The sequence below is a fragment of the Dermochelys coriacea genome, chromosome 4, assembly GCF_009764565.3.
Source record: "Dermochelys coriacea isolate rDerCor1 chromosome 4, rDerCor1.pri.v4, whole genome shotgun sequence".
NCBI classification, from domain to species: Eukaryota; Metazoa; Chordata; order Testudines; family Dermochelyidae; genus Dermochelys; species Dermochelys coriacea.
Window position 1 is genome coordinate 13,586,739 of NC_050071.1, and position 20,768 is coordinate 13,607,506.

A 20,768-nucleotide genomic window follows, 5' to 3' on the forward strand; every position below is an offset into this window, starting at 1 on the left:
TTCTTGGTTAGGCAAATGCAATGTATACAAAAGGCCAAACACATATGAATAATTATTTGGGCAAAGTGCTCAAAATGTGCCTGGTGCTGTAAAAGCACGTACAAAGATGACAACCCATGCCCCAAAGAACAGCAGAAAGGCAAAGTGGCAACTTGAAGTCTTTTCACATTAGCACACCTGTTCCTCTTCCGATACAATGGCAGTTGCTACACTGCAAGTATTCAAAAATGTACATGTGCTAGCTTCCTTAACTAGTTATCTGGGGGTGTTTACGAAGTTTTGTTCTAGTACCTAGGCACTGCCATTAACAAAAACAAGGGAGTTAGACTCAGGCTTTGGGTTGTATAACTATCAAAAAGCTCAGACACGGAATTACAGTTCCCAGCCTCCTGTGCTGAGGAATAATATAGACACTTCATCTCTTTTCACCTCCTCTTACTCCCTGCCCCCAACAAGGTGATAACAATTGAACTGTGATTCCTTAATGATAGATCAAATTTGGATATTCGCCTGGAAAGACTATTAAGGGTCAGATGGAAAATCATAGTCTTAACAACCACCCAAAACCCTTCCATTTTTAATGCAGCTTTAGGTGGGGGTTGGCATGATCTTTTGCTGCTCTGCTCCTTACAGCTATAACTGTGGTTTATCAGGGGGCCACACGGCAGGTTTTATTTACCTTGTTTCCACCTGCAGTTACAGGGACTGTCCCCATTTTAGGCTTTAAAATATGGAGAAAAGTTTAAAGAAAAAGTTACGTTTACTTTCTGTGCCAAAGCTTTCAAACCCCTGGGGTCAGTCTCCTCTAACAGGAGACCCTCTCACCCCAACCCCTATGGACAGTAAATGGCCTAGTTAAAACCAACAGGGTGATTTTTATAACTATGGAGCACAGCTGACATTAGCTGAGGAAACAAAACACTGTGCTTCTCATACCTGGCAGTTTCCAAGCTATTTTTCATTGAAATGATTGTTTTGAATTGCTGGAAGCTTGATGGTTGTATTCAGAGACCCAATCACCGTATTTGGCAGATATTTTCTAAAACTATTTTCATACTTTGGGGGGAGTTACACAAATATGTTTAGTTTATGCAAACAAAAAAAATTCAGACACTCTTGTTCATTTCTTTAAATATGGGGCAACTCTTGGCCTAGTTAAACAAGTCCTTTTTCTCACAGAAAGTCATGGCCTGTATTTCTTCTAAGCTGAAAGAATCCCACAGAAAATGATCCTCTTAGTGTCCTGAGTCTGGTGCCCAGGAGCCAGCATTCAATACGGACTCAGCTGGGATCATTTTGTGCAAGGGTCTCCTCCATTGATGATGCCTGCCAATGTATGTCATACAAGGTGCAATATTGATTCACAAGCGCTGCGAAGTGCATTCATATTAAAAAAACAAACAAACCCCACACAGCATCTCAGGGTTATTCTGTGGAGGCATGTGAATGTTATTTTGGAAATAAACAGAGAATGCCAGCAGCATATTAACTCTCACTTTGAAAACAGGACTCTTCAGGTGTAAAAAGTCAGGTCCATGCTAATTCTGGCTGCCACCATTTCAATAGTTTTTAGGGTTAATTGTTCAGAAAAAGAACTATCCCTTTTCACTGAATCTGCCTGTGGCAATTTGTTTTGCTCTAATATATACATTTTAAAGAGACACATTAACCTAAGAAATATATATCTCTTACCTTCCACTTCTTCGTCGTCGCATACATGCTTAAGGAAGGAAGCCCCTCTGTCCAGCACCGCCTCATCCTCCATTCTGTAGTAATAGAAAAGAAAAAAAGAGTGCTCAGACTTCTGCTGGAGTGAGCTATTTGAACCAGCCCAACTCTTGGGCAGGTTAACCTGCAAACTATTGTTCATGTTACTGGGTGGGTGCAGTTGCTCTTCTTTCCGTGTATGCTGTTTCTTCATGCAGCTCCTTTTGAATGGCGTTTGGTATTAAGCTGGTCCCATGTAACTCAAATTCTAACCTTGAGAGAGTATCAGTGGTGGCAGGTATGAGAAAGGTAATCCCAGCTAGGAGTCTTTTCTTTAAAAAAAGACACACGTAGTAGTTTGGTGTCTCTATACACTAGCCAATAGCTTGTGGAAATCCGGTTTCACTTAAAAGCTCTTCTAAAACACTCTGCTTGTAGAACCACCTACACACACAGACACACATAGTGCATACAGACAGACACACACATTCTCATCCACGATGAGAGATGAGGCGTCAGCTAGCCTCTTAATACCAGCAAAGCACCCTTCTCTGTGGAGAGGCAAGCTTTGTGTCACATGTTAGCCTTAAGGAAATCTGACATCTGAGGATTATCCAGAGACCAAGCTACAGCAAGTCAGGCCATCACAGCAGTCATGTGTGTGTGCCCGCCATTCATTCATGTACAAATTTTCTAAATTTCTCTTTCATTTCTCTCCCCCTTTCCCTCTCCCCTCACCTCTCAATTTGTTCCTAATTTTATAACAATGCCAGGAAGCCCTCCTGTTGCATTAAATGTGATTTTCACTATGCAATTTCACCACTAAATAAGATCACTGAAACTTCCCAAGCGAGTGTTTGTAAATCTACTTCTGACTAGCAAATATCAAGAGTTACAGTCAAATTTAAAGGAAGCCTGTAACATACTATACTAATACTTTAGTCATATTTAATGTAGATAAGTAAACATTTGTCAACCTTTACCATTCTTAGGATAGTGAAACCATTCAGTGATAATTGTCAAATACACGTTCTTAATTTACACGCTGCAAGCAGCACTGAAGTCAATGAGGCTTTTCAGAGGGTGTAATGCTGCAGAACTATGGCCTAAAGTTTTCTACCAAGTGTGAAAGACAGGTGCATTTAGGAAATAAAACATTGCACCCTTTCCTGCAAAGGCTGAGAGGGCCAGCCCAATGTGGGAGAATCACTGGAAAACATACTAACACATTATCAGGTCTTCTAATCATGCTCCGCAAAAGGATGCTCTAAAAGCAATAGCAGCTACCAATAAATTGATTTAGCTCTTCAAGAGCTCAGAGTAATCTTGATGTCAAGCTTTCTCGGAGCAAAAATCATTCCAAGAATTTTATAAGCCAATAAGCTTCATAATTCCCCCTTGTCTCTCCATTTTCCAGCTAACAATTTACCAGCAATTCTCCCATCAACAGTTGGGTTTTCTCCATCTTGGACTGTTAGTAACATCCACAATATTGTAGCCTTTAGCTATTAGTTTCCAATTAAGAAAAGCTCACTTCGCACAGCAGATTCCTGAATATTTCATATAGGGGGAGGGGCAGAGGAGAGGGGGGCCAGATTCAAAACCAATAAGTGAACACCCACTGTGCATTTGTTTCTTCTGGATTACTGTAGAACAATAATTACTAGAGCACCATCTGACATGTTTAATTCTAGAGATGAGCCCAATCCAACACCCCAGACCCCGGCACCCACAAAGTTCGGATCCAATTCTAAACTTTGCAACACAGGGCCCATCTCTAGTTAGTATAGTCTGATGGTTTCCTCACATACTGTTTGTAGCAGGTAACCAGAAGTCTATTCCGGAGGATAAATTCCTATGATTTTACAATGTATGAACATTGTACCATTTTACAAGCTGCTGTTCCGCTGCACGATAAGATTTAACATTCTCTACAAGCTAGCATTAGCAACTAAAAATACAAAGCCAGCACACACGCACAAAAGCCTTGCCCCAGAGTTCACATTTATTAAATTATTCAACACTATTTGCGCAACTTTTGTTATGCACACAAACGAACTAATTCCATGGCTGGTCGTCTATATGCAATGGGTGTGAGAGAAAGAGTGCAAAATAAACTGTTTTTCTTTTTAAACAGCACAGCAGTTGCTTGCTATAAATGCAGCTGAAAACATCTGGAACAGATGGCACTGAATTTTCAGACCAAATAGAAACCTAATACACACGTGTTTCTCCCTTGATTACTTCACAAAAACTCTATTCTTACAGAGGCTTCCTCACAAACTGCTCTGCCAATATGTCAGAGGATAAAATCCTCTTTTAAAGAAGCAATATCAATTAATTTAGGACCCAGAGTTTGTATGTTTATGAATGTGTTTTATAAGCATAACATCAATAAGAATATTTTCAAAAATTCTTTCCCATCCAATTTTAAACATTGCCCCACTTTCCAAACATTGCAGTATTGTGGTAACGTAGCATAACCAAAGAGTGACAGCGACTAGGGGAAAAAGAACAGAAATGCCCACAAGGAGTGAAATGCAGACAAGGCAAATGAATGGTAAAGGGAAGATTTAGTTTTTAAAATTCTGTTCAAATAATCTAAAACAGCATATGTAACACTGGCAAGTTTGGGGCTTTTTAAATATGGTTTTAATCCAACAGTCCCTTTAAACTACTTTGAGTGACACTGCCCCATTATATACAGATCACATGAGAAACATCATGAAAATCTTCAGCTGTAAGAATTTTTATGATGAGAAGGAGAGAAACATCTCCCTCCACTTCCCCTCAGGTGTCCCCCTCCAGCTGCTGATTGACTAGAGAGCTTTTCCAAGAGCAGCATTACCAGCTGCTAATCAGCAAGTGACAAGCCACCAGCAGACAAACTGCAGTGAACAGCTGTCTTTGGACATTACCATTAAAGGCACCTGCATTTCACAGTTCAGGACAAACTCAAACGCTCATATCTAGCATTTTATATGGTTTTACAGTAACAGCATCTAGTTTCTGAGGATCCTTAACAGTTTACAGCATATTTCAATCTTTATGCTTTCACCAAAACCTGCAGAGGGAGATAAGGTTGAATGGCCAGAACTAGTACTTCAGTTGGTTTGGCTATCATCATGATGGCAAATCCCAAAGGCACATGGCCTCCTTGCAAACTGACCAGCACCTGGATCCATCTCTGGAAAGAGGTTAAGGTGGTCAGGTGGTAAGCTCAGTTTATGTCCATCACTGGCAATCCTGTCACGTCCCCAAAGCTTTCAACGCCCACCTGATCACCAGCCATGTAGCAGCATTCCTTGGTACACACACGTCAGAATCTGCTGGTCTTCCAGTCTAATATGTCCACACCAAGAAAGCCGTCCAAACCAAACCAGTGCTGATGGAGGCAGTTGCTGAGTTTGGCTCCAAATATCCTCATTTCTGATCGTGTCCTGCCACTTGATATGCAGCAGCTAACAAAGTCGACAAGAATCAAAAACGTAAATCCAGTGTTCTTCAGCCCTCCTCGGAGCCCATGTTCATGGCCTTATGATAGCGTTTGTATAATGGTGGTGCTACAGATCCTCAACTTCATGGCAAGTTTGATGTCACAAAGCCCCCAACAAAGGCTGCTGACAGCAGCTGCTTCTATACAAGCATCCACATCTCCTCCTCCAGCACTATGACCCTGCCCAAATATCGGACAATTTCCACCTGCTCAATGCCTCATCTGGACAGGCTGATACTGAGCTGGTTGTAATGCAGAGCTGGAGGCCACTTGATGACAATGACTAGGGGTTCAAACCAATGCATACGGCTTATCGCTCAACCAGATCAGCTATCAGCTGCAACAATTCGCCAGACTGAACCCACATGACAATGTCACTGGGAGACTAACAATTACACCAAAGGCACCACCTCCTGACTCTGACTTTCCTGCCCTTCTCAGGTTGTCAAAATACTCCCTTTGGCCAAAATTTGGCAAAGATGCATTGCAAATTTTCATTAAAAAAAAAAAAGTTCAGACTCCTAAACTTTGGGGTGGGGGGGAGAAGGGGAAGAAGTTAAATTTGGGACAGCGGTTGCACAAAGAAACAAAACTGGTGAAAAATCTTCACGAGTTTTATTGGCGATGGGGAAAAGGGGGAGAATTGCTTATCATCCTACCAGCATACTGTGGCTGCTAAGTAGAGCAAGCTATGCTGTCCCATAGTGGTGAAAGCTGGAGCTATTGGATGGAACAGAGCGTCTTAGTCCTGAGAGAAGAATGGGTCTCAACTCTAAGAGAGAAGAGGAAGAATGGAGTAGGCTTGCTATCCACAGTGAGAACATGCCATATAGGTGGGATTTTCAAAAAGCACTTGGCCTAACTCTGATATCAACAGAATTGCTAGAGCTGGGATGAAAATTTTCATTTTGACTTGCAATGTTTTGTGTCAGTTGTTGAAGACCAAAAGACTATCCATTTTCTGTTTCTAGATTTGGGGAAACCACATTTTCTAATGGGAAAAAAAAATTTTGTAGAAAAAAGTCAATCTGTTGACTTCAGTGGGAGCTGAGCTGTGCTGAGCTGGGCCAATCCAACCCCGCCGGCTGTCCCCCAAGCCGCTGCTCCATCAGCCCTGTGCTGGGAACCATAAACCCCGCTGGGTCTTTAGAGGAAGGGGGGGGGAAGCTGAGCACTTCTGAAAAATCCCACCCTACATAAGTGAGATTTTGACAAAAGTCCAACATCATGTATTAGATATAGCATCCAACTCAGGCAGTAAAGTACATACCCTGCTGAGTGCTAGAATCCGCTGGAACCCTGTAGTAGTCGATTTAGAAGCAGGATTGACTAGTCTAAAGGGAGTCTCAGCCACACCTAAATCCATAAGAACGGTGGCTACAACATAGGGTCAAGAGGGCACAGTGGCTTAATGGTGGGCAAAAGGAAAAGTTGGAGGAAGGGAAGTAGTGTGAAGTGGAGGGAAAACCGGAGAAGGTTTTGCTATTCCAAAAAAGCAGAGGACCTCCCAAGGGATAATCAGGTAAATCAGGCTCCCTACTCTGCATAGTTCTCAGTGAGGCTGAAGGCATGCCAGGGGAAGCACCTCAGAAAGTTCAGTTCCAGTATGATCAAACCCGACTTATTTCCTAAAGGACATGCAGTGCCTCAGTATTAATTTGTTTAATGGATTTTGTTTTATAACTACCACAGAACTCTTGCTCCTCATCTCTGACCACTCTTCTTTTTAAGTTTCTTTAGTGGTCTCCACTTTGCACATTACATTCTAAAGTTCCTGCCAGGGATGATCTTGTTGTTAAAGTACCTAACTGGGAGGAGATGCGGATTTTGGGTGGAATTCAAAAGCTTCTGAGAGAGTTAGGAGCACAAGTCCCAACTGACAACTTCTTGTTGAGTGACCCTGAGCAAAGCAAACTTAACCCCAGGGCTTGTCTACACTTAATCAGGGATCAACACATGATCAATGCATCAGCGGTCAATTTAGCAGGTCTAGTGAAGACCCGCTAAATTGACCGCAGATTGCTCTCCCATCGACTCCTGTACTCCACTGGTCGAGAAGAGTAAGGGTGTGAGGGTTGATGGGAGAGCGTCTCCCGTCAATGTTGCGTAGTGTGGACCGCGCAGTAAGTAGATCTAAGCTACGTCAATTTGAGTTACACTATTCACATAAATCAAATTGCATAGCTTGGATCAACTTTTCCCTTTAGTGTAGGCAAGGCCTCAGACACAGTTTCCCCAGTATTAAACTAGGGAAAATTCATGCCCCACTCACAGTAATGTAGTGAGGCTTAGAGTATATAAAGTGTTCTGAGATCACCATTTGAAAAGTTACTATAGCACTGAAAAGTATTATTTTTTCTAGATTGTATTTCTCATACTACTCACAGTTTAGGTCTACAATGCAAGAAAGGAATCTTTTAAAATTAGGACGATCTGTTTGAATGTTTGTTTCTATAAAAAGACATTTAGAACCTCTGACTTGGAAAGCCTGCCTAACATGCTAATGGAAATCACTTTCAGGGTTGGAAAGTTTGCAAGATGCAGAACAGCTCTGTTTAATACAAACGTCGGAAGTTATAGTGGGAAGGTGAAGACTGAAGGAAGGTTTCTAAAACATGTTTTAAAGAAAAATGTTGTTTCTCTACAAAATAGAGTACTAAACAGATGGAGTGCTGCCACCTTTTGGCTATTTAGCCTAATCACAGAGGCGGTGAAGAATGTGTGTATGCAAATAAGCCATGCTAGAGCAAAAGTACTGCCTTGTTGCACGTTTAATTGAAATAGTTTATTGCAAAGAACTTCATTCAGTCCTTCACGCTGAGAGTAAACACTACCAGTAGTTTGTATACCTTTATAATTTATGACAGGAGAGAAGATGATTGCGATAAGAAGAGCAGAGAAGCTGATGTGACAGCACTGGTTATCAGACTGAGATACAACCAACGCAAGTTAAGAAAATGTACAACATTGCTAGAGAACAGATAATAAATCAGAAGTTTCCGATATGACTTTATTATTCTTCCCATTTTAAACATGTTTTGAAATCGGGAAGAAACCCAAATAAGCTTTAGACTTAATGTAGAGACATTCAGCCAGCTCAAGCAACCTATGTGGGTAGCATACAGCTCTTCCAATGAGAGAACCAAGTTTGAAATAGCAATCCCTTTGCAGTCAATGAAGTCAGTAGGGGCTGAAAGCATGAAAAGGCTCCAAGGAGGAAAGGGGATTGTGAACATCAAGTCACTTAACAGCAATGCCTATTGGCCAAAACATAAGCGACATTAGCAGTACTCTGAAGGGAGGTCACTTCAGCACTGACTGTGAAACATGGACTCCCCCTCCTAAGAAATAAGACCTCTACTCACTGCAAAAGGAGACCTGTATACAGAAAAGTGGGAATTGGGTAACAAAGCCTGTACTGAAGTCTGCACCTTCATAAAGGTCAGCTGCTTTGCAGGGCCTGGATTTCATTAAATCTACTAGATCTTCTTTTCCTACAATTTCCATCATCATTAATGGGGAGGCGGGGGGACTAACACTTGAGAAAGCAGCAAGTCCCCTGCAGAAGCTAACCGTGCCCTCTACTCTTCATACACAGCTTTCAACTGAAGAGTCTGCCTCCTTTAGAACATGTCTCAGTTGTGAGGGCAGCTGCCTTCAGACTATATCAGTCTGCAGACTTGGAGTCCCTTTGTACTCAGGGCTACTGGCTATCCGAACACCAACAGCAGCAAAAGACACCCTTCTTCCATTTGTGACTGCCCAGCAGATAGCATCCAATCTTATTGGGCACAAACCTGGCCATCCTGATCCAAGCACTCGTGACCTCTAAGCTTCTGCTTCTCATATCTATAGCAGACACCACATATCCTGAACAGACTACAGCTGGTGCAACACAGATTGCCACGAGCACATCACCAATACACCACTCCCTGCACTGGCTCCTCCATGGGACCAGATCTGGCTATCTGACCACTACTCCTTCCATGACAGCTACGTTTCACTGGAACAATGAAACTGTTGACCAGAACAGGAGGTTCATCAAAGTGAGACACACAATTGTCACTGGAGTGGGACCCAGATTCTGGCACTCCCTTCCCCTACAGAGGCGAGTCACTCTGGCCCTCGCCACTTCCAGAGCTGAATGCAAAACCATAGTGATTTGACTGAGCTTTTTCCTCATTCTGTTACCTGCACAAACACAAAAACCCTGCAAACTAATCAAGCTGTTTCTTCCAAAGGCTAATAAGGAAGAAAGAGAAGTTATTTCTACTTTTAAATATTTTGGAGGGGTTCAGATACTAAATGAAAGGGGAAATTAACTAGATTAAATCCTAATGAGGAATTGACTACCGTGCAGCCCATATCTGAATTTTTGTTGAGGAAAAAAAAAATGATACATAATATGACCAATTCCTCATTGGGTTCATTTTGTCTACTTTTCTCAACAGAAATTCACATATGGGCTGCAAGACATGCAGTATGAGCGGCTCAATCTCTCTTCACTCTGAATGGCCTGGTTTGTGTGTTTATAAATCAGATAGTTATCTTAAATGTATTTTTTCCTTGGTTATAAAACAATTTACTTGTGAACACAAGAGGCTATGATCAGCAAGGACAGAAAACTCTTCCCTTCTCCTTCAGAGAGGTCCCCCAACTATTGTATTCTTCTTTACGAATACAAAGCTAGCTCCCTTTCAAAAGGGGAATCTTTATAATCTACTGGATTTAAATCCTAAAAAAAAAAAAAAACACCTTTCTGCTATGGGAATGAGGGATGGTATAACAGCATAGGGTGCTGGACTTGGACTTAGGAGAACTAGGTTCAACTCCCAGCTCAGTTTCAGATTTCTTGCGTCACCTTGGCCAAGTCACTTCAGCTTCTTGTGCCTCAGTTTCCCAATCTGTAAAATGGGGGAGTCCACTTCACAGATCTTATCCTTGTGACACCACTGTGAGATAGGGAGGTGCTCAGATACTACAGTGAGCCATGTAAATATCTAGTCAGATACTCCAGCTTGTCTAGAAAATGTAACTAAAAACATTTAAAAAAAAAAAAAAAAAACACAGAAATCGAAAAGGTTTCAGGTATCCTGTCCAGGAAAAGGCTGAAATGGCAGAACCTAAGCAACTCCAAAGTAGCATGCATTATTTTTATTTCATAGTATTAAATATGGACCCCATCTCATTGATTCCACAACAGTTGTTGGTGTATGTCACCAGGCTGCAGTGAACACACTTGCTCATGTCTTGTGTATGCTGCAGTGTAAACACACTGGGGAAGCCAACAGCTGGAGGCACTGCCAAAAAACAGCAAGACAAGGCCAGCTGATCTGTGTGACAGAACTCCCTCTGTGGATCACATCTTCGCCCAAAGGACATGTGAAACCTTGGAGACTCACCTTCCTTTTTGATATACAACACATAAACGTGTTGGTCTATCACAACGAACAGTGCAGGACAGCTGGTAAAGGGGGTTCTCTGTTACCATAAGAACAGCCATACTCGATCAGACCAATGGTACATTTAGCCCAGTATCCTGTTTCTGACAGTGGCTAATGACAGATGCTACAGTGTGAGTGAACAGAGCAGGGCAATTTATCGAGTGATCTATCCTGTCATCCAGTCCCAGCTTCTGGAAGTCACAAGTTCAGGGACACCCAGAGCATGGGATTGCATCCCTGACCATCTTAGCTAATAGCTATTGATGGACCTATTCTCCATGAATTTATCCAATTCATTTTTGAATCCAGTTATATTTGTGGACTTGACAACATCCCTGGCAAGGAGTTCTACAGGTTGACTGTGCACTGTGTGAAGTAGTACTTCCTTATGATTGTTTTAGACCTGCTGCCTATTCATCTCACTGGGTGACCATGGTTTGTGTGTTATGTGAAGGGTAACACACACTTCCTTATTCATATTCTCCACACCCTTCATGATTTTATAGATCTCTATCATATTGCCCCCTCAGCTTGGGAAAGAGACAGCTGAACCGTCGCACTCTTTTTAATCTCCCCTCACAGTAAAGCGGCTCCATACACTTATTCATTTTTGTTGCCCATCTCCATAAAACTTTTCCAATTCTAATATATCCTTTTTGAGATGGGGCAACCAGAACAGCTTGCAGTATTCAAGATGTACGCGTACTGTGGATTTACAGAGTAGCATGATGATACTTTGTCTTATTTTGGACTATAAAGTAGATAGAAAGCTGGCTAGATCATCGGGCTCAGTGGGTAGCAATCGATGGCTCCATGTCTAGTTGGCAGCCGGTATCAAGCAGAGTTCCCCAAGGGTCGATCCTGGGGCCGGTTTTGTTCAATATCTTCATTAATGATCTGGAGGACGGCCCTCAGCAAGTTTGCGGATTACACTAAACTGGGAGGAGTGGTAGATACGCTGGAGGGTAGGGATAGGATACAGAGTGACCTACACAAATTAGAGGATTGGGCCAAAAGAAATCTGATGAGGCTCAACAAGGACAAGTGCAGAGTCCTGAACATAGGATGGAAGAATCCCATGCACCGCTACAGACTAGGGACCAAATGGCTAGGCAGCAGTTCTGCAGAAGAGAATCTAGGGCTTTCAGTGGACGAGAAACTGGATACGAGTCAACAGTGTGCCCTTGTTGCCAAGAAGGCTAACGGCATTTTGGGCTGTGTAAGTAGGAGCATTGCCAGCAGATTGAGGGACGTGATCGTTCCCCTTTATTCGGCATTGGTGAATCCTCATCTGGAGTACGGTGTTCAATTTTGGGCCCCACACTAGAAGAAGGATGTGGAAAAATTGGAAAGAGTGCAGCGGGGGGCAACAAAAATGATTAGGGGACTGGAATACATGATTTATAAGGAGAGGCTGAGGGAACTGGGATTATTTAGTCTGCAGAAGAGAAGAATGGTGGGGGGGGGGATTTGATAGCTGCTTTAAACTACCTGAAAGGGGGTTCCAAAGAGGATGGATTTAGACTGTTCTCAGTGGTATCAGATAACAGAACAAGGAGTAATGGTCTCAAGTTGCAGCGAGGGAGGTTTAGGTTGGATATTAGAAAACACTATTTCACTAGGAGGGTGGTGAAGCACTGGAATGGGTTACCTAGGGAGATGATGGAATCTCCTTCCTTATTGGTTTTTAAGGTCAGGCTTGACAAAGCCCTGGCTGGGATGATTTAGTTGGGGACTGGTGTAGATGACTTCCTGAGGTCCCTTCCAACCCTGATATTCTATGATTTGCTATCCCTTTCCAAATTGTTCCTAACATTGTTAGCTTTTTTCACTGCTGCTGAACATTGAGCTGATGTTTTCATGACACTATCCACAATGACTTGGAGATCTTTCTTGAGAGAACTCAGCTAATTTAGACCTCATTGTTTTTACACACGCACACAAATTTGGGATTATATTTTCCAATATGCATTACTTTGCATTTATCAACAGTGAATTTCATCTGCCATTTTCTTACTCAGTCACCCATTTTTGTGAGATCCCTTTGTAACTGTTCGCTGTCTGCTTTGGACTTAACGATCTTGTCTAATTTTTGTATTGTCTGCAAAGTTTACCACCTCACTGTTGACCCCTTTTTTCAGATCACTTACGAGTGCAGAAGGAGCAAAGCATTGGGGTACATGGTTTTTTCAAAAGACCCGCATGAATCAGATATGGCCAATATTTTCACACACTCAATTGTCACTTTCATTATAGCTTAGCCATGTCAACTTTACTTCAGTAAAGAATACCACAAAGGGGCAATCAATCAAATAGGCCAGGCCAAGATGGATTTGTCCAGGACTCCAGATTACTAGATCATGTTCAGTGTCATTGCTTTAATCTTCATAAAATGACGACAACAGCACAGTATTAGTCATACACCCTTCGGTATCTAAATATATTTGCATAAGATTTGGATCTTACTATTTTCTTCAGTTTTTTATCCTATCTTGTAATTGTGGATAAATCAAGTTCAATTTGAAAAGAAAAAAAAAAAGTTCATTTAACAAGGCTGCATTTCTTAGAAATGGTCTTCTCCAACAACTTGTCAGATGGCACTTACACCAGTGCCTATTTATTCTCTTCGAACCTTCATCTTGTCAATTTACACTGTGGTCTCATAAGCCAGTTATTAGGATTTAGAGCAAATGGTCTGAACAACACTGAACAGGACACAAAGGACAGTGAAAGGTTGGTTGTTTGGTTGTTTTCCCTTTGATGATAATCACAAAACTGCCATTATTTTGAGGGGATGGAGTAAGATTATATGCTCGGTATCACCATGCTACACTGTTATTTAGCTCAATTGAAGTGGTTTTAGAATCACTGATGACATCTTAAATTAACTTCATTTTAAATCGACAGTCAAGGCACACTACTACTTCATGACATGTTTGACCCCATCGAGCTGTCAGGGGGAAAATCTTGAACATGTTAGTTACTGTTTTTCTTTCATAAAAAATTAATTTGAATATATATATATTTACATAATACAAAAAGGAAGTGAAAGCAGAAAAGTTGAGCTAAAAATAAAAATACGAGTTACAGTTTGTTTGTTTGTTTTTTAAAAAAGTCATTTCATTCTATTTAGCCAGCCTTCGCTCAAATACTTGAGAAATTCATCTAATACGGACAGTAAATCATTCTACTTCTCTTAAATTCCTTTAAATTCTGGTCAGCCATACTTCTATAGCTGGTGTCTTTTTGCCGTCATAGGGAGAGATTCTACTACTCTTACTCACATGGAATAAGAAAAGGAGTACTTGTGGCACCTTAGAGACTAACAAATTTATTAGAGCATAAGCTTTCGTGAGCTACAGCTCACTTCAGCTCACGAAAGCTTATGCTCTAATAAATTTGTTAGTCTCTAAGGTGCCACAAGTACTCCTTTTCTTTTTGCGAATACAGACTAACACGGCAGCTACTCTGAAACCTGTCACATGGAATAATACCTTAATCTACACTTGTTGCAATCTATCAGTGTGAGAGATCAGAATCAGGACCCCAACTCTGCAGAACACTCAAGTATGTTAACTTCAAGCACATGCTTACACCCCATTATAGGATTTAAGCACTACCTCAGCGCATTGCTGAATCAGGGACCTGACTAACAGTGATTAAATACATTCAGTGGCTGCAGTCACACGAACTCTAAGGAGGTATTGTCTTTATAATTTCAGTATAGCAGGGCGTTTTCCAGACACCATAGTAACCGGAATTATTAAAAGTATACTTTGGCAAAATAATGGTACTGATCATTTAAAGTTCCCAATGGGTCAGATAAGGTGAAATTTTACACATTTAAGAACATAATATTTATTAACTATACATTTTATGAATGGCTCCATTCTGGTCTACCACAGTAAGGGTTTTTTGTAGCTTAAAGTACGTATGGGGAATAAAATGTTTCTCAACATTCAATATGGCCAGTTTATAAAACCATAATTTCTTTGTCAATTTTAATTTTAAAAAAATTAAACACAAGCAGCACCTGGTTTATCGGTGGAATTATATGGCAAGTTTAAAAAACAAATCAATTATTTTGCCACAGGTAAAGAGAAAACCTCCATGAAATATAAAAAGCAACTGAAACAGTAGTAGAGATTTTAAAATTATTAAATTTAATATTTCAAGAAGCTTTGTGTTTTTATGCAACTTAACTGTTGACCAGTGAGTAGTTGTGTAGAAAGGAGCTGATTCTCCACTATTCCATTTATTCTTAATTTACACAGGGGTAAATAACTATATAGAGTGTTTACACCACTCTTGTTTTAAACCCCATCACTGTGACCAATCTTCAGTTGGTGTAAATCAGCATAACTGCAGTGTCGTCAAAGAAGCTACATGATTTATACTATCTGACCCACTCTGTGATTACACCTAATGTAAAGCAGTGGAGAATCATATTAAATATTTCAGTGTAATCTGCAGGATTTCATATTTGGTTATCTAACCAATTGTGTGTGCGGTGATTTTTTAATTTTCCCCCTCTAGCTTTCTGCCTTTAAGGAGATACCTCATATGGCCATGCTTGAAATGTAAGGTTGATGGGGTGAGAATGGCACTTCAATTTCAGCTGTGGGAAGCTCTCAAGACTATTACAGCTCAGATTAACTTGGCTGGAAAGACGACTTGGGTAAAATCTTAGCATTAGATCAAAAATAGTTGTGATGAGTTGGGTAAAAAAGACAAGTAGTGAACTAGAGAAAGTCTGACATAGGAAAGATGACCTTGGGTCATGATAGTGTGATTGCTGCCCTAATGAAAGAAAATAAGGCATTTAAAAAAAATTAGAGAGAATTTCCCCACCTCCAGCAACTCTCACACTCCAGGTCAGACCAGCACAGAAAAAAATACCACAAGCCGAATCATCCAGAAGAATCATTTTCTCTCAACAACTCTGGAGTATTTAACAAAATACTGACTACATTTTTGTCAACCTCAGATCCCAAGGGATACAAAATGAACTTAATATGAATTATATCTATTAGGACACATTCTGATCTTAAGTAATTGCAGGTCATCCAATGAAATTAATAGGCAGCAGGTTTAAAAACAAAACTGGAAGGACTTCTTCATACAATGCACAGTCAACCTGTGAAACTCGTTGCCAAGGGATGTTGTGAAGGCCAAAACTATAACTGGATTCAAAAAAGAATTAGATAAGTACCTGAAGGATAGGTCCATCATGGAGGATAGGTCAGGGATGCAATCCCATGCTCTGGGTGTCTCTAGCCACTGCCTGCCAGAAGTTGGAGTGGACCACAGAGGACAGCTCACTCAATAACTGCCCTGTTCTGTTCATTCCCTCTGAAGCACCTGGATTGGCCACCATTGTAAAACAGGATACTAAGCTAGATGGACCATTAATCTGACTCAGTACGGCCGTTCTTATATTCCCAGGCAACAAATCTGTCTGCTGCACCACCCCACAGATTTATGATAAATTTCAAGAGTAGCAGCATTTGCCCATTTCAAACCCTGCATCACCTGGGAATTCAGTTCAGCACAGAAGTGCTTCTGCCCCTAGAGTTTTGGTAAGCTTTCCCCAAATCAAAGAGACTAGAAATCATCCCATTCAAAGCCCGCTACAGCTAACTGGCACAATGACCTCATGCATGAAATGTGTCCCTGCGCGAAGTGTCACCTGAGAATTCCACAGTGGTTCTCACTAAACCACTGAGGACTGCCACCAGGAGAAGAAAATACCCATTTCAGCCGCAGTACCCTCCTCTGTAGGCTGCTGGCACTGATGACCCAGGAGATTATACACTAAACCTGAAACTGTTATAATGAACACTAACCTCGGCAGCAGGGACACCCAACTAGAGATACACTCCGTTCGGGGGCTGAGAGCAGACACCAAAAGAGCAACAGCAGAAAAGATGACTGAAACAACAGGATGACGAATAGCGTCTGAAATCATTGAACAGGACTGCTAATGTTGGATAAATTCACTGCCATCTTGAACGTAAACGAAGAAGTGGACACAAGACGACTGTTTTGGTGTAGGAAGCAGTAAGACTCTTCATGTAAGCAGAGAAGCAATTCTTGTGCTTAGGTACTTCCAGGATATGGTGATAGGAGCAATATACTGTCAGGATCTAGTTAGATAGTCATGGTGCACATAACAGGCACACAGAAGCAGAGAGCTAATGTGCTGAGCAGGACCTATACAGTGATGGGCAAATGAACCCTCACAACAAGACCTTCCTCTAAATCAGTGTTTCTCAATCTTTTTGATACCAGGGACCAGCTTCCTGCCTTCCTAAACTGTGTCTAAAAGCGTGCACAGCCAACTGGTACATGTTGTTTCTGCTGATTGTTACTGCCAAGGAGTGTGAGAGAAATGAAAGGCAGCCAAGTGATACTTCTTACCACACTAGCCCAGGAGGCCCGAGTTCTCCCCAAAGTAGCCAGGCATCAGTGCAAGGACTAATGGGCTTGCGGACCAGGGCAAATATATTACAGCAGTCAGAACTGCCAGATATAGATATATGAGAAATCACAGCTCTGAGAATGAAGTGTATGTATTTGAAATTGAGAGCATTTGTATCCTACATTTTCAGAGGACATACATTTAGGTTCTTGTATTCAAGCACGCTGGTCTAAAGAACAGGTCCCTATTAATGCTGATGTTAAGCTAGTTCCAACTGTTTCCAAACCCACAGAAGGACTAGTCCATATGCACAGATTTCCCCAACATGCCTGTAAACTTTTCTCCAAAGGGGAGATTCCCAGCTTCGCAATGGGACACCTAGCCCTCACTTCTAGCCATGGAAGGGCCATGAAATTTCAAATCAGGACATTTTAAGTCTAGAAAGATTATTTTGTCATTTTACAATGCTTTTAATAGTTCTCTGAGTCCTATATGGTAGGACTCACAATTCTACTTTAGAAATGGAGGGAACATTTAAAAAAAAATCACAATACATCAAAAAATGCACTAAAACAGCATTTCTGAAACTATGGTACAGGTATCACTGGTGGTACATGGTCAATAGTGAAATGGCATGCAGGTTGATTTAAAGTACAATGTTAGACTAAAAACCCATTATAACTACACTGATTAAAATGGTAGAGTTGGCCAGGCCAAGTACTTTTGAGTTTTACGATGTGACAAAATAGGTCTTGAAGTCTGAGAGAAACAGCTCTAAAAAAAAAAAAAAAAAAATTATGAAATATTCTTTTCTATAATCCATGTGGCATATGCAGAACACATGATGGTGCAAAATAACGCTTCCATTTCTATCCTTGGAGGGCCAAGGAAATATTTCCCTGGCATGTTGATGACAAAGAAAGTGGCAACTCTCTGAAGCTGTTGTGTTTGGAATGTTACAGTAACTACCAAGGAAATGGGTTAGTGGGTTGGGGACAGGTCATACAGTCAGAAGCGTGCAATCAGCACTTATTTGGCATGAACGGCTATAACTTGCTCTTGGTATTGCCACATGAATAATTAATAGGATCATCCCAATCTCATAACAATAAAATCTTTTATACTACTAGCCATAGATATCTAAATATTGGGCACCCAGAAATTAATTCCCACAAACTTCAGCTGACCATCTTTATCTTGGAACCTACTTTAAAGAATAGAGGGGGTAGATTTTGAAAGGTACAAATGAGAACTCTGTGCCCCACTCCAACTGAACGTCAATGGCATTTGGATTCCTAATTTTGTGCTTTTGAAAATATCAAGAGAGTAAAAGTTACCAACAAGTGACCTTGGTGAAGACGTATGCATCTGAAAATGCCAGTTGCAGGTAGCACCCTGAAATTTGTTGCCAGATTATAGCCAGCTATACTCCAGCTGAGCTTTGTAATACTATATGCCGGTTTCTGGGAGACACCTATTAACAATGAACTGCTTTATAAAGGAACATCTAATCAGAATACAGCTCTTTAGAGGTAAAAGGAAAATACTCTAATACAATATTAAATCCTGATTATCTGTACCCATTATCTTGCATTTGTACTGCTCTACTAAGTGGAACGATTATCCTTGGACTAGAGCCAGAAAAGCTGGATTGATACCACAGTTCAAGACTTCAAATCTATCACTGGAATTTTCAAAACCAGGTTCTGATCCTGAAAGGTGCCAAGTATCTCCTGGAAGATGTTAAGCAGTCTCTGCTAAATTGAGGGTGCTTGTCACCTCACATGATCAGGCCCTAAGAAAATACTAAATCCCTTGTCCTGGTTAACAGAAGATATTTGCAACCCAAGCCATCACTACACCAGGAAGACTTAAGACAAGCGTGTCCTAATGGATGATTAGGAGTAAAAAAGCAAAAACAGTGCAAGACAGCTGGTTTTACTTGTACAGAAATCTACCAACCCCAGAGACCCACATATCTCACCATCACCCGAGGACCACACAGTAGTCAGGATGCTCACCAGTGTATACATTTTGAGCGTGATGTGCAAGAGTTGATATTGCACTGCTTTTTAATAAAAAGTACGATGTACAGCTAATCTTCAGTGAATTGCATGGACTTTGAGCGCCTCTCACTTACTTGTAAAAGCTACAAACAAGACCTCTCTTTATTCAGTCTCTGGAGAAGGTATTACAAGATCTAGACTAGGATTTCCACAAAGTGGTTTTTCTGATTCTGCATCTTGAACCAAAATTAAACACTGAACTTTTGATGGAGAGGTGGTGGTGTCCCAAACAAAATTTAAGGAACAAAAAGGTTTTGTTTTGCAATGATTCCTAAGGGCCTATGATTTTGTTCAAGAGTCTAGTACACCATTCCCATTTTAAAACATTAAATGATATTCAAAGTAATGTGCCTATTAATTTATGTGTATTGCACATATAACTCTGTATTTTCAAGGTCTTGCTTTACTAGAGCTGTATGTAAATCCAACTGGACTGTCTGTGAAGCAGGATCAGAGAGCATCAAGGGCCCAATTCAAAGCCTGGTGGAGTCAATGGAAAAATTTCCATTGACATCTATGTGTTATGGATCATTCTCTGAAGTAGCCATTTTGAAAGTCAGTCACTTTCATAAAAATAGAATTCTAAGTGGTGCTTTCCCCCTTCTTCCACTTAACATTTTAGGATTTTTTTAAGACACATTTCTGAGTCACACAAATAATTAACCTGATCTTACTAGGTTCTTCTCTTCCTTCACTTTGGATTCAAAGCCCTAAGTTTCTCTAAAAAAGGGTATTTTTAAAAAAGCAATCTATCCTTCCTAATGGATCAGTTTTCAGATTAAAATGTTTTTCCATCACTTTTTATGTTAATCCTTTCCAGTTATGCTAGCTATCCATGTTAACTTGAAAAAGGAGAGAATCAGACTAATGCATTAACTAAAAGGAGACATTTCCACATCAAAAATCACAACACAAGACTTTTCTCCTACCACACTAAGTGAAATCACTCTTTTCTGAAATGAGAGCGAGCACCAGAACTCAGCGTCTCCTCAAAAAGGTGTCAAAATCCATTTCTGTGGGCAAGTTGCAGAGGGGGAGGTCTAGGTTGGATATCACGAAAAACTATTTCGCAAGGAGGGTGGTGAAGCACTGGGTTACCTAGTGAGGTGATGGAATTTCCATCCTTAGAGGTTTTTAAGGCCCAGCTTGACAAAGCCCTGACGGGGGTGATTTAGTTGGGGCTGGTCCTGGTCCTGCTTTGAGCAGGGGGTTGGACTAGATGATCTCCTGAGGTCTATTCCAACCCTAATCTTCTATGAGTCTAAGACTAAATATAAAATACACTGTCCAACAAATGCCACAGAAGCTCTGAAAATGTTTTCCATGACATGGAAAACAGATGTGTTGTTTGAATCCGATTGTCCTTGCTTCCATAAATCAGACGAGTCCAACAATCATAACTTATATTTCGTATCGATCACTGTTAATATTCAGACAAAAGTAGGGAAGGGTGGTGGCCGATACTAATTTTTAACCTCTCTAAACAAAAAAAACACGTGTGCAGCTATAGGGAAATCTTTATGCATAGCAAAGTCATAGATCCCAGTGGGCCCTTTCCTGGACATGCATGAGGACTGCTGTGAGGAGAATCAAAGCCCCTGTGCCCTGGGTGTTTCAAGCTCCTGGCACCTGAA

At 41.0% G+C, this 20,768-nt stretch overlaps 1 protein-coding gene across 8 annotated transcripts in view; it reads right to left on the bottom strand.

Moving 5' to 3' along the window:
* Positions 1 to 20,768, bottom strand: part of SLC4A4 (solute carrier family 4 member 4) — a 254,617-nt gene that overhangs the window by 221,324 nt on the left and 12,525 nt on the right. For all 8 annotated transcript variants that reach the window (XM_038398376.2, XM_038398374.2, XM_043513068.1 and 5 more), the window contains exon 2: positions 1,693 to 1,766. In XM_038398376.2, coding sequence (XP_038254304.2) covers positions 1,693 to 1,766 — 74 coding nt within the window. The remainder of the gene's footprint in view (positions 1 to 1,692; positions 1,767 to 20,768) is intronic.